Below are 16,796 nucleotides of genomic sequence, written 5' to 3' on the forward strand. Positions count from 1 at the left end.
AGGCTGAGGTAAGCAGATCACGAGATCAGGAGATCAAAACCACCCTGGCCAACATGGTGAAACCCCACCTCTACTAAAAATACAAAAATTAGCTGGGTGTGGTGGGGTGCACCTGTAATCCCAGCTACTCCAGAGACTGAAGCAGGAGAATCGCTTGAATCCAGGAGGCAGAGATTGCAGCGAGCCGAGATAGCGCCACTGCACTCCAGCCTGGCAACAGAGCAAGACTCCATCTCAAAAAAAAAAAAAAAAGTAAAAGAATGCAAGAAGGCCAAGTGCAACGGCTCACACCTGTAATCCCAGCACTTTGGGAGGTCAAGGCAGGAGACTCACTTGAGCTCAGGAGTTTGAGACCAGTCTGGGCAACACAGTGAGACCCCATATATAAAAAAATAAAGTAGCTGGGTGTGGTGGTGCACAACTGTGGTCCCTGCTGCTGGGAGGCTGAGGTAGATCACTTGAGCCTCGGAGGTCAAAGCTGCAGTAAGGTATGATGACACCACTGCACTCCAGCTTGGGTGACAAAGCAAGACCCCATCTTGGCAGGTGGGGGATGCAAGGAAAATGATGCAAGGAACAGATGCAGACAAATAGAAAACATATAAGAAGACAGTCATATTAAATGTACATGGTCTAAATACCCCCAATTAAAAAGCAGAGATTTTCAGACCATGTACATTTAATGTGATTGTCTCTTATATGTTTTTATCAGATAAATAAAATTATTGCCTTCAAGAAACACAAGTTAAATACAAAGATGCAAACAGGTTAAAATAAAAGGATGGAATAATATACGTCATGCTTACACTAGTCAAGAGAAAGCTAGAATGGAAATATTAATATCAAGCAAAGCCTATTTCAGAGTTAAACACAAAATTTTTCCACTACTTGCAGTCAAAAGTATCGTTAACACTCTCTTTGCACTCTGCTCAAAGCTACAAAGTTCTTTTGTATAAACATTAGAACACTTACCACAGCCTGCCTATAATGGAGAATAATTTAATGTTATATACTATACAACACTCATACTATAGCCCATTAGACAGAAATATGTAGTATTTGAGACACCTTCCAATTATATTATAAAACTCTATGCAAACAAAAATTAACAAAGCAGATCTGAGACTATTATATTATCCTGTGAAGGAGGGTCTGTGTGTTTGCACAGTTGGTCCTAGGCTGGCTTCTGAGAACTTGATTTTCAGGAGGGTTCCCTATCTGATAATCATGGTTTACTGTACCTAGACTATGGAAATAATGTGGCTTATCCTATTCTTTTTATGAGACTGGAAATTTCACACATGCTAGGCAGAGAGTATACCTACATGACCAGCCTAGATAAAAACTGTGAGTTTCTTCGGCAGTCACATATGTTGCTGTATTTTCATTAAGGGGAAAGAAGGTAATCTGTGTGATCCTTATGGAAGGCACAGCACATAAGGAAGCCTGTACATGAATTTTTCCAGACTCTGTCAGTGTTTTTTTCCATTGAGATCTTTCTACTATATATCCATACTATGTTACAGTAATAAATCTTAGCCATTACAACTCTAAGCTGATCCCATGAGTCCTTCTAGCAAATCTCCAAACATGGAGGCAGTCTTGTGGACCCCTGACACAAATATAGGGTTGTGATCTCTTAAGGTTTATCCTTCCTCTTAAACTATAAAGGGCTGGCCGGGCACAGTGGCTCACGCTTGTAATGCCAGCACTTTGGGAGGCCGAGGTGGGTGGATCATGAGGTCAAGAGATTGAGACCATCATGGCCAACATGGTGAAACCCCATCTCTACTAAAATTACAAAAATTAGCTGGGTGTGGTGGCACACGCCTGTAGTCCCAGCTACTTCCAGGAGTCTGAGGCAGGAGAGTCACTTGAACCAGGGAGGTGGAGGTAGCAGTGAGCCGATATCGTGCCACTGCACTCCAGCCTGGTGACGGAGCGAAACTCCATCTCAAAACAAAGAAAAAACCTATAAAGAGCTAGGCGCAGTGGCTCACGCCTATAATACTAGCAGTTTGGCAGGCCCAGGTGGGAGAATTGCTTAGGCCCAGGAATTGAGAGCAACCTGGACAACAGAGCAAGACCCTGTCTCTTTTAAAAAAAAAAAAAAAAGAAAGAAAGAAAAGTTGGCCAAGTGTGGTGGCTCACGCCTGTAATCCCACCACTTTGGGAGACCAAAGTGGGCAAATCACAAGGTCAGGAGTTCGAGACCAGCCTGGACAACATGTTGAAACCCCATCTCTACTAAAAAAATACAAAAAATTAGCTGAACATGGTGGCGGGCACCTGTAATCCCAGCTACTTGGAAGGCTGAGGCAGCGGAATCACTTGAACCCAGGAGGCAGAGGTTGCAGTTAGCCAAGATCACGCCACTGCATTCCAGCCTGGTGACAGTGTGAGACTCTGTCTCAAAAACATAAAAAAGAAAAGAAAAGTTAGCCAGGTGTGGTGGCATGCATTTGTGGTCCCAGCTACTCCAGAGGCTGAGGCAGGAGGACTGCTTGAGCCTAAGAAGTCGAGGTTGCAGTAAGCCATGATCATATTACTGCACTCAGCTTAGACAACTGAGATGCTATCTCTTAAAAACAGAAGTAAAAACAAACAACTATAGGGGAAAATAAGGGATACATACTTTAAGAATTTTTTTTTAATTTACATGGAAAAACACTAGGATTCTACAGAAAATAAAACAGTATTAAATAACACTATTTATAAAATAGATGTAGCAAATTACCTTACGTAAAGATCCAAGTCAGTCACTTAAAAGATCTTACATAAAAGTGCTTTCCATTGGTTGGAGGAGAGACTTTTACTATATACTGTTCTTCCATTTTTTTAGACAAATTACATTTAAAAGTTTAAATTTGCTTATCTACATTCTTAATGTAAATTGCCACCTTACTATAGGAAAGCTATTTTTGTTTCTGCAGTCTACAAAAAGAACAAAAATATTAAAAACATACAACTCTTCTCACAGAACTAAGTTGGTTTTACACAAAGACATCTGGCACAAAATACAATGAAATTTTAATACAGAATTACAGCAGGGGATGAGTGTGGAGAAGGAAGAGATTACCAATTCTAAGAGGGGAGACAACAGAAGTACTTTTTATATGTCTTATTTTAAGAGTAAAACTTTTTTTTTTTTTTTTTGGAGACAGAGTCTTAGGCCAGAGTGCAATATAATGATCTCAGCTCACTGCAACCTCTGCCTCCAGGATTCAAGAGATTCTCCTGCCTCAGCCTCTCGAGTAGCTGGGATTGCAGGTGCATGCCAACACAGCAAGCTAGTTTTTGTATTTTTAGTAGAGATAGGGTTTCACCACATTGGCCAGGCTGGTTTCAAACTCCTGACCTCAAGTGATCCGCTCGCCTCAGCCTCCCAAAGTGCTAGGATTACAGGCATGAGCCACGTGCCCAGCCAACACTGAACATTTTATTCAGAACTAGTTAAGAAAACAGAAATGTATGTTGGGGGTTTATGGACTACTTCCTTTTGGGGGGCAGTACTGGGAATACAAGAGAAAGGAGACTGATTGATGGATGGATTGATTGATTTAGAGAAGGAGTCCTGCTTTGTTGCCCAGGATGGAGTGCAGTGCCACCTCCTGGGTTCAAGCAATTCTCCTGCCTCAGCCTCCCAAGTAGCTGGGATTACAGGTGTGTACCACCACATCTGGTTAATTTTTGTATTTTTTTAGTAGAGACAGGGTTTTGCCATGTTGGCTAGGCTGCTGTCGAACTCCTGACCTCAGGTGATCCACCCGCCTCAGCCTCCCAAAGTGCTGGGATTACAGGCATGAGCCACTGCGCCTGGCCAAGAAATGAGCTTTAGATAAATAAAATGATTAAACATTTGTAGCATGTAGAATGAAACTATTCCCTCAGTAATACTCAAATTATCCATATTTCCAAGATGTTGGTAGCACCCCGAGAGCTTCAAAAGGGAAATTAAAAGAAAAACACCGTTAGCCTTCCTGAAACACAGATTCACTGTTTGCCATATTCTTTTCTCTAGTAAAAGATGAATAAAATTTCCCCTGGAAAAACTAAAAACAATCTGAGGTATATTTCAGAAAAAAACGAAATTGCATGATAAAAATGCCATGTAACAACTGAGGAAATTATTTTAAATATATTAACACAGGAATAATATCGTTAAACCAGGATTTTTCAACCTCAGCACTATCGACATTTTAAGCTGTGTAGTTTTTGGTGCGGGAGGCCGTCCTGTATATTGTAGAATGTTTAGTGGCAGCCCTGACGTCTACCCAATAGAGGCCAGTAGGACCTACCTCCTCATTCAAGCTAATGCACTAAATTTTGCCCTTCATTGACAAAACCCATTAATGCATGTATTTATCCCATTAGTGACTCTCTTGTGTTCCAGGTACTTTGCTAGGCACCAGAGAAAATATTATAAAGCAAAACAGCTATTTTCCTCATGCTCATGGTGCTTACAGCCATGGTGGGAAAAATCCATAGAAAAAGACTCACATACACAAATGGAGACAGAAGAAAAAACTCACACAAACAAACGTTGCCAATGTTGTTAAGTTACATAAAGGAGATACGCATGGCTGCGTATGGTGGCTCATGCCTATAATCCCAGCACTTGGGGAGGCCAAGGCAGGCAGATCACTTCAGGCCAGGAGTTCAAGACCAGCCTGGCCAACATGGCAAAACGCTGTCTTTACTAAAAACACAAAAATTAGCCAGGCGTGGTGGTGCATGCCTATGATCTCAGCTACTTGGGAGGCTGAGTGGTGGGAGGATCACTTGGGCCCAGGAGGCAGAGGCTGCAGTGAACTGATACTGCACCACCGCACTCCAGCCTAGGAGACAGAGGGAGACCATGTCTCCCAAAAAAAACAGAAGACATACATATTCCACTGAGAATGTATAATAAAGCTGCATACTCAAACATTTCTTACTAAAAGATGTGCACAACCAAAAAATTTACGAAGTACTGCAACCCCTCATCTGAGCTTTATAGTATCTCATTCCTTTCCATTTTCTTATATTAAAAAGCCTAATTCTAACTTGGGTTTATTTTAATATCTAGTTTCCATGGCTCTCATAGGTTTAAAAAACAGGTTCTCCCCAAAAGTAAAATAATCTAATTAGAAGTAGTACATGATTTCCACAATCATTTTTGAATCTCAACCAAAATTATCAAAATTGAAGCAAAATTTCACCCTAATAAAAATACTGAATTTTTAATAAGTGGGCTTAAAACAAACCAGAGCTCTTTAGAATATTTTAAACAAATCAGAAAATTCCATGTTCAAGTTTTTTAAGATGACAAACATGAGTTTTTTGTTTTGTTTTTACAACCTTCACTATTTCTGACAATAAAATATCAACATAAATAGTTCAAAACATCTGTTTTCGAAATGTTCAACCCCCCAGGACATGTTTCTTTGAAAAGTCACTGCATTCTCAATGTTGAAATGTCAACTTTATCTTGAAGGGGCAGGTTAAGTGTTTGTTTTCTTTGAAAATAGAGCTAGGTATCAGAATATACTCAGCTACATGTCAACATAAGAAAGATCAGCAAATTTAATTTTTTATTTTTTATTTTAATAGAGACGAAATCTCACTATGTTGCCCAGGCTGGTCTCAAACTCCTGGGCTCAAGAAATCCTCCCATCTTGGCCTGCCAACATGGGAGGTGGGAATTATAGGTGGGAGCCACCGCACCTAGCCAAGGTCAGCAAATTTAGAACATCTACCTTTTGGCAAAATATAAATGTCTTCTAAGTTCAATAGCTATATCGCCCCTAGGGAAACTTTTGTGATAGCAGAAATTTTCCTTGGCTCCTCCTTCCCAATCATTTCTGTAGAACTGTAAAGATTTGCTCTATTTAGAGATTAAGTATATAAACTTTCATGTAATTAGCCACATTGATAACCTCCAGTAACACTTTTGGGTACTTCAAACTTATTTGCTGCCTATGAATGATTCCATGAATGATCTTCAGTGCTATCAATTAGTCTACAAATATTTACTGAGGAATAACCAAAACAGAAAAAAACCCTATCCAAATGGCACTACTATACTAGCAAGAGGGAGATGAACAATAAGTAAGATTAAGTGAATATACACTCTGTCAGAGGTGATAAGTACGAAAAAGAAAACAAAAAAGCAGGCATTACGGGAAGAGAAGGCATTTGGAATCTTTGACAGGAAGCCTAGCAAAGGCCTCACTGTAAAGTCACGCTTGAATAAATACATAAAGGATATGAGGGGACAACTCATGCATTATGAAAGGCCCTGAGGTGGACCTGCGTCTGCGTACTTGAGTAAGACCAACGAGGTCAGTGTGGCTTAAGGAAGTAAATGAACAGTTATAGTGAAAGATGTCTGAGAAGTACATGTGAGGCGTGGTGAAGATCATGTAGAGCCTTACAGGTTAGTAAAGAATCTGTTTTTTTTTTCCTCAGAATAAATTGGGAAGTCACTGAAAAAGAGTGTTAAGTACAGCAGTGACGTGACTGGACAATCTATATTTATTTACATCAGTATGGACTCGTGTACTTATTCTATGGATGAAAATGCAATATTATCATTATTTTTGTGGTTGCTAAAATTGGTCCAGTTCTTAGGAGCTCCTTCAGGTTGGCTGCCGTGCTTTGAACAGGTTTCCATCTTTTTAAGCACTTCGTTACTTTCTGGCACCAAAAGATGATCTAGGCTTACCTTATATTTTCTCTGCATCAGTCCTGTAAGGAACTACTTCTCAAGGAGCCCTGGTTCCTTTCATTGAAGAACAATGGTTAGAGACCAAGATCTAAGCACTAGGCATTCTCAGTGCTACTGTGGTGTGCCATTTCTATGCCCTCTCAGGGGATAGAAGCAGGAAATATACATATTCAAATTAACTCATACATATGCACACATCTATATTTCTGTATGTCTGTGTAAATATTAAAAACCATGAGTTTATATTCATACTTCTGATCTCATTTCAACACTACAGCATGACCATGACTATACACTTCTTTTTGTCTCAAGACACCATTTTCTACAGTTACTTAGGTGAGTTCTTTCCTTCCCTATCCAATTCTATGTGAATTTTACTATTCCTTTTTGGGTTCTCCTGCATCTGGGTTGGTGGTAATTGCTTATTTGGTCCCCCACATCCTAGTTCATGGCAACTGCATAGAAGCATGTAAAATAATCCTATGGTTCTAAGAATTAGAGTTATACTAACAAATATATTCTGAGAAGTGCCACTCACATTTCATCCATGCTACACAGATTTCCATTCCCTTCTTCTCCCTCCCACTCCCTATAGGTAACCAATCTCTAGTTTCTGATTTATCTGCATGGCACTCCATTATATGGATGTATGGATGTAACAGCTTATTCAACCATTCTCCTCTGTGTGGGCATTTAGTTTGTTTCCAGTATTTCACAAATTAAATAATACTATAATTAATAACATTTAATAACACATAATTTGTATTGTTAGAGGCATATTCAGGATAGATTCCTAGAATAATTGAGAGGTAAATGCATACATAGTTTGTTAGGTATCACCAAATTTCCCTCCAAAAGACGTGTACCAATTTGCATCCGCAGCAGCAAAGAATGAGAGTACGTTTCCCCACAGCCTTGTCAACAAATGCGTTGTTTTATGTTTGAATTTTTGCCAGTGAGACAAGTCTTCCTTTCTTGAGACAAAGTTCTAACTAATGGGTCCATCTTGTGCCTATTTGATAACGAAGAATAATGAACAAAAGCCAGGCGTGGTGGCACACGCCTGCAATCCCAGCACTTCCGGAGGATAAGGTGGGAGGATTGCTTGAGCTCAGGAGATCGAGACTAGCCTGGACAACAGAGCAGAACCTAGTCTCTGCAAAAAATTTAAAAACTAGCTAGGCAAGGCGGCGCATGCCTGTGGTCCCAGCTATTCGGGAGGCTGGGGGAAGGATCGTTTGAGCCTGGGAGGCCAAGGTTGCCAATGAGCTGTGATCACGCCACTGCTCTCCAGCCTGGACGACAGGGTGAGACCCTGGAAATAAGGGCGGAAAGAAGAGGAAGGAAGGAAGGAAAGAAGAGGGAGGGAGGGAGGGAGGGAGGGAAGAAAAGGAGAGGAGAGGAGAGGAGAGGAGAGGAGAGGAGAGGAGAGGAGAGGAGAGGAGAGGAAGGGAGGAAGGGAGGAAGGGAGGAAGGGAGGAAGGGAGGAAGGGGAAGGAAAGAAGAGGGAGAGAGGGAGGGAGGGAGAGAGGAAGGGAGGGAGGGTGGGAGGGGAGAGGAGATGGGAGGGGAGGGGAGGGGAGGGGAGGGGAGGGGAATTGAAGGACAAAACAAACAAAAAACAGTACAAATGGCAATACAAAACTGACCCTCCTGTGAGTTTTGAGTGATTGAATCTAGCGGAGAAGTAAAGGTTTGACAGAGTTACCACTAGGTCCCTTCTAATCCCCACACGGTCTACCTACTCCAAGTACTCAATCTGCATTTAACTTGCTTAGGCCCACCAAATACCAATGCCTAAACAAAGTCAGAAGGGATGCAATGTCTCCTAAGGCCTTGTAATTCCTCTGCTAGTGGTAGGATACAGTCTTCATCTCTAAATACAATTTAATTATTAATCAGGAAGAACAAAAATGGTAACTTCTGTCCAAAAGGGACAGAGTGAGGCAAGTTTTCTTTTAACTACCTTCCCAGCAAACAGAGGTAGGAAATGTATGTATACATACAAACTCAGACAACTACCTACACCTACATTTCTGTACTAAGTATCAAATACTATGAGTTTATATTGATTCCTCTATTTCCAATCCACCACCAAAAAGCTCATTTAGCCTTTGTTACCTTCCCTGTAATACTTTTCACTGTCACAAAATAGCCCAAAATAAAAATTACTTTTGTGAAGTAATTCATAAAAGAGATGGTTTTCACTGTAATATCATTGTCTTAATCCAGCCTCTAAGAATGCTCAGGCTGGGGAAAATACTATTATGCATTAAACTGTTCAAAATTTGATGACATATACACTTTAATGTAAAATTTCCAAAACAAGCACTCTGACTTCACTACTCTTGAGGTGATGGTTACTCATCTATGTAAATCAGGTCGTTTTGATAATCCGAGGAAAGCTAATGTTCTAATGATTGAACTATTACTTGAATGTTAAGTCCTTGTCTCAACTATACTTTTGAAAGCTTTGCCTATGTTCTATCTATTAAAGCCCATATAGTTTCTAAGGTCAAAATTTCCAGTTTTAATGTTTCACTGGAAGGGCTGTCTCACTTCTCCCAAAAAAACTGTTAAAAACCAAAAGTGCCGGGCGCAGTGGCTTATACCTGTAATCCCAGCACGTCAGGAGGCCGAGGTGGGCAGATCACCTGAGGTCAGGAGTTCAAGATCAGCCTGGCCAACGTGGTGAAACCCCATTTCTACTAAATATACAAAAATTAGCCAGGTTGGTGGCACAAGCCTATAATCCCATCCACTCAGGAGGCTGAGGTAGCAGAATCGCTTGAACCAGGGAAGCAGAGGTTGCAGTGAGCTGAGATCATGCTACTGTATTCCAGCCTGGGCAATAGAACAAAACTCCTCTCAAAAAAAAAAAAAAAAAAAAAAAAGGGAAGGCCAAGCACAGCGGCTCACATCTAAAATCCTAACACTTTAGGAGGCCAAGGAGAGAAGAGAGGATCCCTTGGGCCCAGGAGTTTGAGACCAGCCTGGGCAACATGGTGAGACCCCATCTCTACATTTTAAGAAAAAAGAAAAAGAAATTTGTAGACAGCAAAGCAGTATTACTTCATAGAGTTTGCTGTCTTTATAAATGGGAGGTAGCTATTGAATTTGTATCTGTTTCAAAATATATATAGTTTCAAAATTACATGAAAATCACAGGAAAAGCTCTGAAAAATGGAACACTATGCACATATTTGATACAATGCAATGAAGATAAACTGAACTGCCAACCGGACTAAAAAAAATCTTTAATCACTTTTTAAAACATCAAACAAAGGTAGTCCACATTATGGACTACTGACCTTCAAATCTTTTCAAATATTTTCTCTCATTTTAAATTATTATCAAATAGTTTTGTCTTAAAAAGTAACCACATGAATTATAAGCATAGTTCAAATTTTTCATTTCTAAAATTTTCATTTCTAATTTAAATGTAAACTACTTATTTTAAAAGATTCAAGTTCACTGAATAACATACTACACTCCAATGGCTTACACAAATTAATTTTTTTTTTTTAAGGCAGGGTCTCACTCCAGCACCCAGGCTGGAGTGCAGTGGTGAAATCATGGCTCACTGCAACCTCAATCTACTGGACTCAAGCAATCCTCCCACCTCAGCACCCCAAGTTGCTGGGACTACACATGTGCACCAGCATGCTCAGCTAATTTTTGCATGAAATAACTTTTTTTTTTTTTAAAACAGCATCTCGCTCTGTCACCCAGGCTGGAGTGCAATGGTGCAATCTTGGCTACCTGCAACCTCCCCCTCCCAGGTTCAAGCAATTCTCCTGCCTCAGCATCCCAAGTAGCTGGGATTACAGGCGACTGCTACCATGCCCAGCTAATTTTTGTATTCTTGGTAGAGAAGGGGTTTTACCATGTTGGCCAGGCTCGTCTTGAACTCCTGACCTCAAGTGATCCACCCGCCTCAGCCTCCCAAAGTGCTAGGATTACAGGTGTGAGCCACCGTACCCAGCCTAAAATTACTCTTAATAAAAATTAATAATTTCCTATTTTGGGAGCTTTTACACTACAGCAATCATTTAATAATTCTTTCAAGTGAACTTCTGATTAAAGTGAATGTTATAAAACTATGATTTAAGTATTTGCTTTGGCTACTTACTTCTGTGCTCCCTGAGACAACAGCTTTGTCCACGTTCACTGACAATGGTTCTTCCATCTGGCATACTCCTAGTGACCACTCCACACAACGGTGATGAGCCCAACAAGTGCCTAAAATGGGAAAAACAAAAAGGAGCAAATGAGCAAACATTAAAAATATTAAAGCTAATAAAGACATAAAACTTCAAAATCAACTCTAATATGTAAATATACAATGGCATCCTATATTTGTGATACCAGTAAAGTGGCCCTCCTAAAAATGTGGACCAACCACTGAGTGCCAATATCAATATCAACCTGAGAACATCTTAGAAATACAGAATCTGTCTGGGCACAGTGGCTCGCTCCTGTAATTTCAGCACTTTGGGAGGCCAAAGCTGGTGGATCTCTTGAGCCGGGGGAACTTGAAACCAGCCTGGCTAACATGGCAAAACCCTGTCTCTACAAATTAGCTGGGCATGGTGGCGCATGCCTGTAATCCCAGCTACTCAGGAAGCTGAGGCACGAGAATCACTTGAACCCAGGGGACAGAGGTTGCAGTGAGCTGAGATCACGCCACTGCACTCCAGCCTGTGCAACAGAGCAAGACTCCATCTCAAAATTAAAATCAAAAAAATGAAGACGTGCAGCTCACAACTGAAATCTACTGAATCAAAAACTCCTGCAGTGAGGCCCAGCAATCTGTGTTTGGTTTTTTTTTTTTTTTTTTTTTGGTTTTGGTTTTGAGACAGGGTCTCACTTTGTCACCCAGGCTGAAGTTGAGTGGCATGAACACAGCTCACTGCAGCCTCAACCTCCAGGGTTCAAGCAATCCTCCTGCCTCAGCCTTGCCAAATAGCCAGGACTACAGGCACATGCCTCCAGATCCAACGAATTTTTTCATTTTTTGTAGAGAGAGGGTTTCACGATGTTGCCCAGGCTGGTCTTGAACTCCTGAGTTCAAGCAATCCACCTTCCTCAGCCTGCCAAAGTGCTGGGATTACAGCTGTGAGCCACCGTTCCCTGCCAGCAATCTGTGTTTTAACAAGCCGTCTGGTTATTATGATGCTCATCTGAAGAATCACTGAATTAGTGATTATTTCTTCAACAAACAAAATTAGTTTTTAGTCATTTTATTTAAATATTATATATGTATTTGGTATGTTTCTGGTATCTTTAAAACAAACAAAATATTATTTAGTACTCTGTTACGGTGATATACAAAGGATATGTATAGAAAATAAACTGCACATACACCTCTACTTCCCTCATCCCACAGTGAGAGCACATATCAATGATTATTAACGCTTGAGCCTTTAAATTATCCACCACATAACACTTGAACCACTATCAGTCAATCTGCAGTTCAACTATAAAATGAGATGCACTTTAAATTCCAGTAGCACCATATCATGAGTGCTGAGTTATAATACTGATATAATAAGATAATCTACCTGGCTAAGACCTATTTTCATTCATGCCCAAATAAAACAGACTCAGAATGCCACATTCCCCAAGTTCTCACTTTAAAATTTTCCCCTTTAAAATATTCCTTTTCCTCAATTGTCAGATCTCCATGGCACTGCTATCTACACAAGAATACAAGTATTTTAAAAAGCATCCAGTCTGGTGGTGATACTGTACAGATTTTAAACAAATTAGATAAACCTTATTAGACAATTTATTTTACCTAACCAGGCATATTTAATAATTATTTCTTATAGTATGATTCTAATTATTTCTAGATGAAAGGTATTTATTATTGAGGACATTAATAATGCATTAAAATTAAAATGCTTCCAGAATTAAGAGGCAGTTATTATTGAAAACATGCCCATACCTGTAGAATCAAATAAGGCTTGGACATCAATGGCATCTGGAAGCCCAACCAGACTGAGTTCATCCCACAGTTTACCAGCCTGATCATCTGAAGCTGTCTGGGTGCTTACACTTACACAAGATACTATATTCTGCTGAGGAGATCGTTCTCTGAAAATAAAATAAAATAGCTGTGAAAGTGAAAACAAGCAGAAAATTGTTTCATTTTTAACTGTTTAAATGCAATGTACTGCCAAATCAATTTTAATTTATCAGGCATTAACTGTCATAAACCAACTTTTAGAATTCATCTGTTAGTATTATCCATGGTATAATATTAAACTGGGTTGCCATATTATATAAGTAACAACTAAGCAAAAGAGTCTCCAAACCCATAGGGAAGTATTAGATTTGTTTTTCAATTCCATAATATAATGTTTTTAAAACCGACTCTCATATCCTAGTCAGGAATTGTATTTAACACATGAGTATTTCCTTTCGCTTTACTTAAATGCTTACAAAACAAACTTGATCAAATCAGAAATGTTTAGTTTGCTGTATCTTGACTGAGGACTGCCACAACAGAGGTGGCGGTTAACTATGTAAAGAAAGGATATTTTCCAGGGAAAATGAAAACCCACTACAGAGTGTGAAAACAGAGGCAGGAGGAATGGAATGTATCAGCTGTAGCTTTCTTATGATCCCGTCAACAAATCTCAACAGCTGGTCTGTGGCATGACGTTGCAAGTACTCTCAATCAAGACTGTACATCACAAATTGAAAGTAAAAAGCAAAAAAGAAAATAGCTACCAAAGGTATGTAGAATAAGGAAGATAGTATAACAGCAAAAACTATAGTCTAAAAAAAGAACATTGAATAAAGTAAACAACATATGGGAGATTTCAGGCTTTCAAGCTCTAACACTTTAGGTATTATTTAAGACCATTAAATAAATAAAAATGGCTATTGTACTTAATATTAAATATGTGTAATCAGATGACTACCACTAAAACTTAAATCTTCTCCTAATACCATAGTATTTAACCTGATCATAATTCTGGATTAAATCACTATTGAATATAGATCATAACTCACTGCACTTCTGTATGCTGGATATTTATCATGATTCCTATTAAGAGAAAATCAGCACAATGACCAGGGTACTAAACATTTTTATACCTGGAATCATTGAAAGAAAAAAAGTATTAACATATTTCAATAAGTACATTTAAATATCAAACCATATAAAAATAACCAGTAATGTTTTTATGTTCAGCATTAGAAATGCATAGACTTTTTAAAAAAAGGTTTAGCATGCTATGCTAACTCTAAATTCTCATTTTAATAAATGCTCACAGTAAAATGAGAACAAATTCTTTCCTATAAGTATAATCTCTATTCCTACAAATATATTCTCTATTACAAATCATTGTTATTTTAGTTGGAGAAAAAAAAAAACAGTTCATCTATAATCACTAAGTGTTGTTTTAACATACTGTTTTGCACTAGTATTTGATGAGGGAAAGGGGTGTAAAAAAACCAAGAGAATGACTAATTTATTACGAATCAGGTCCTAACCAGCAGCTTAATCAAATTCAACCTTTAAGTTTTGAGACTGGTTTGTATGTATATACCGTATCAGTAAGATATCAGTGTCAACACTAAGGATGACAGCAGCCCAGCTTAGAAAAAGATATCGGGGCGGATCACGAGGTCAGGAGATCGAGACCATCCTGGCGAACACGGTGAAACCCCGTCTCTACTAAAAAATACAAAAAACAAGCCGGGCGAGGTGGCGGGCGCCTGTAGTCCCAGCTACTCGGGAGGCTGAGGCAGGAGAATGGTGTAAACCCGGGAGGCGGAGCTTGCAGTGAGCTGAGATCCGGCCACTGTACTCCAGCCTGGGTGACAGAGCAAGACTCCGCCTCAAAAAAAAAAAAAGAAAGAGATATCAAGAGGAATCAGCTGAAATGCATACCCCACAAAATTCTAAGTTATAAAACAAAGAGTTTGAAAAAAAAAAATCCTGATTTTTTAGATAGTGAAAATGAGAGGAAAGACATTTTCAAAATCTCCTTTGTGAAACTGTTTTTTAAATTCGCTATTTAAACTTCATTAGTAACATACATTTTGTAAATATTTGAAATAATTACCAAGCTAAATTAATTGCCTACCCTTAAATGATGCCAAATTTTTAAGTGTACTTCATTAACTGGCATGTTATCATTACTTATTAAGTTGGTAAGCACTAAGTATATATAAAGACTTTCATTTAACAAAGGCTATTTTTATATTATTATCTGAGCTCATGAGAATTTTTCACTAAAAATTAATTTCACTTTTAAAACAAGGAAATGAAACCTATTTCTCAAGACAGGATTTTATATAATTGCCATTATTTAAGGCAGAACATGAGGATATAAGATACAGCCTGATTCAGTCCGTTAAGTTTGCTAATACTAATAAGTTTGCTGGCCTTCTGATTGTTTTATTAAGATGCGTGTACTCTATTGATAACTAAAGATAAGGCTATAGCCTCCAAAGCATCACAACTCTCCAAATATAGTACTTCTAAGCTTCCTTAAACTGTTGCACCTTAAATTCTTTTAAAAAATCCTCCCTCTTTTTTTGTTTCATTTCCTACTTCAGGTCTTCAAGGCACTGGCAGCAGTTCAAAACAAGGAGCCGATCAAGTAAGTACAACACAACAATGATTTAGTACTTAAATTTGGATATAAGCCAGATAAGCACTTGAGTGATTACATCATCACCCTCAAGAGGCAGAGTCTGTTAGCTTTGCAAGCTAAATTAATTTTTACATATTCTCATCAACTACAGAAACTTCTACTCCCTTAACCAGCACAGCCAAGTCTCCGTATTAATATGGTCTTTAAACACAACTATACAAAATATTTTAAAATATATTAGACAAGAGCTTCAGGTAATTACAATGTGCCCGTGAATACAGACATACATATATAATTACAAAAAAAAAAATCCTTAAAAAAGAAAAAAGCATCTTCTGGGAAGGAAGGCAGGGGAGGGAGAGGGAAGGAAGAATGTATAGGACAGTGCAACATTTTCTGAAGCACACAAACATATATATAAATTAAATTAATTAAATGATTGAATGGATCAATGAATGAATGACACAAAAGACATGAGCAATGAAAACCAATTCTGGATTTGCTATTGTATTGTTAGATTCTTACAATTAAAAGCTTATTTAGAGAAACAAAAGAAGGACTTCATTGATCTGTTTTATTAATATCTTCTTTCCATTTATAAATTCCATGAACTCCCTCCCTCTCAGCTTGTGTTACGTTTTTTGAAGTTTTCTTCCAAAAGTTTAGTTTTGTGATCACACCGATTTCATATACAATTAAGATAAACTTTTTTTAAAATAATAAGAAAAATTTGTGAAAAGGACAGTTTGTTGGATTAATTGGGTTAATGGTGAATCAGAGTATCCCATAAATGTGGAAAACATGAGACACTGTTCAACAAGAACAACCCCATTTGAAAATTTATAAACATTATAATGGAAATAAATTATATGCAGTCTTAATCTATTCCAACAATTTAAATTCAAAACTGCTTACTTTCTCTGTCCTCTTTGTTTTCGTGGTGCTGAGTTTTGCATTTTCTCATAGGTTCCATTGCTGTTGTCATCAATGTCCTTCTTGTTAGAAGGTTGGTTTCTCCATGGCAAGATAAATCCAGGCGTTACTCTGAACTGTTTTAAGTCTCCTTGTCCTAAGGAACTTTTTTCCCCACAGTAACAAAAAGCGCAGAGCTGTTCACTAGTAAAAATGAAATGTAAGTCAGAGAAGAAGAAAAGTAGCTTTATTCAACTACTTTAAGTGACAACCACAGATACTTGTGCTTTTAAATTATGTCTAAAGTGCAAGCTAAGCTTTTCAATCTATTTTCTACAGTCTATTCAGTGATTACCCATAAGAACAATTAAGTTTAATAAATTTGGAATTCTACTTTTCCATAGCATTTTTAAAAGTGGTACACATATCAAATCCAAAAAATTCTAGTCAGTACTTAGAAAAGTTATTTTCTTTCATATTTGACTAGGAAAAAATCCAAGTAAGAAAGCTAAAGATGGGGGCCAGGCACAGTGGCTCATGCCTGTAATCCCAGCACTCTG

At 38.5% G+C, this 16,796-nt stretch overlaps 1 protein-coding gene across 23 annotated transcripts in view; it reads right to left on the reverse strand.

Moving 5' to 3' along the window:
• The window catches only part of KMT2C (lysine methyltransferase 2C), a 298,088-nt gene that overhangs the window by 167,929 nt on the left and 113,363 nt on the right, over nt 1-16,796 (reverse strand). For all 23 annotated transcript variants that reach the window (XM_028846502.2, XM_028846498.2, XM_077997768.1 and 20 more), the window contains 3 exons: nt 16,240-16,440; nt 12,660-12,808; nt 10,842-10,951 (listed from right to left, as the gene is read on the reverse strand). In XM_028846502.2, coding sequence (XP_028702335.2) covers nt 10,842-10,951; nt 12,660-12,808; nt 16,240-16,440 — 460 coding nt within the window. The remainder of the gene's footprint in view (nt 1-10,841; nt 10,952-12,659; nt 12,809-16,239; nt 16,441-16,796) is intronic.

This window comes from Macaca mulatta, chromosome 3, assembly GCF_049350105.2.
Source record: "Macaca mulatta isolate MMU2019108-1 chromosome 3, T2T-MMU8v2.0, whole genome shotgun sequence".
Lineage (NCBI taxonomy): Eukaryota > Metazoa > Chordata > Mammalia > Primates > Cercopithecidae > Macaca > Macaca mulatta.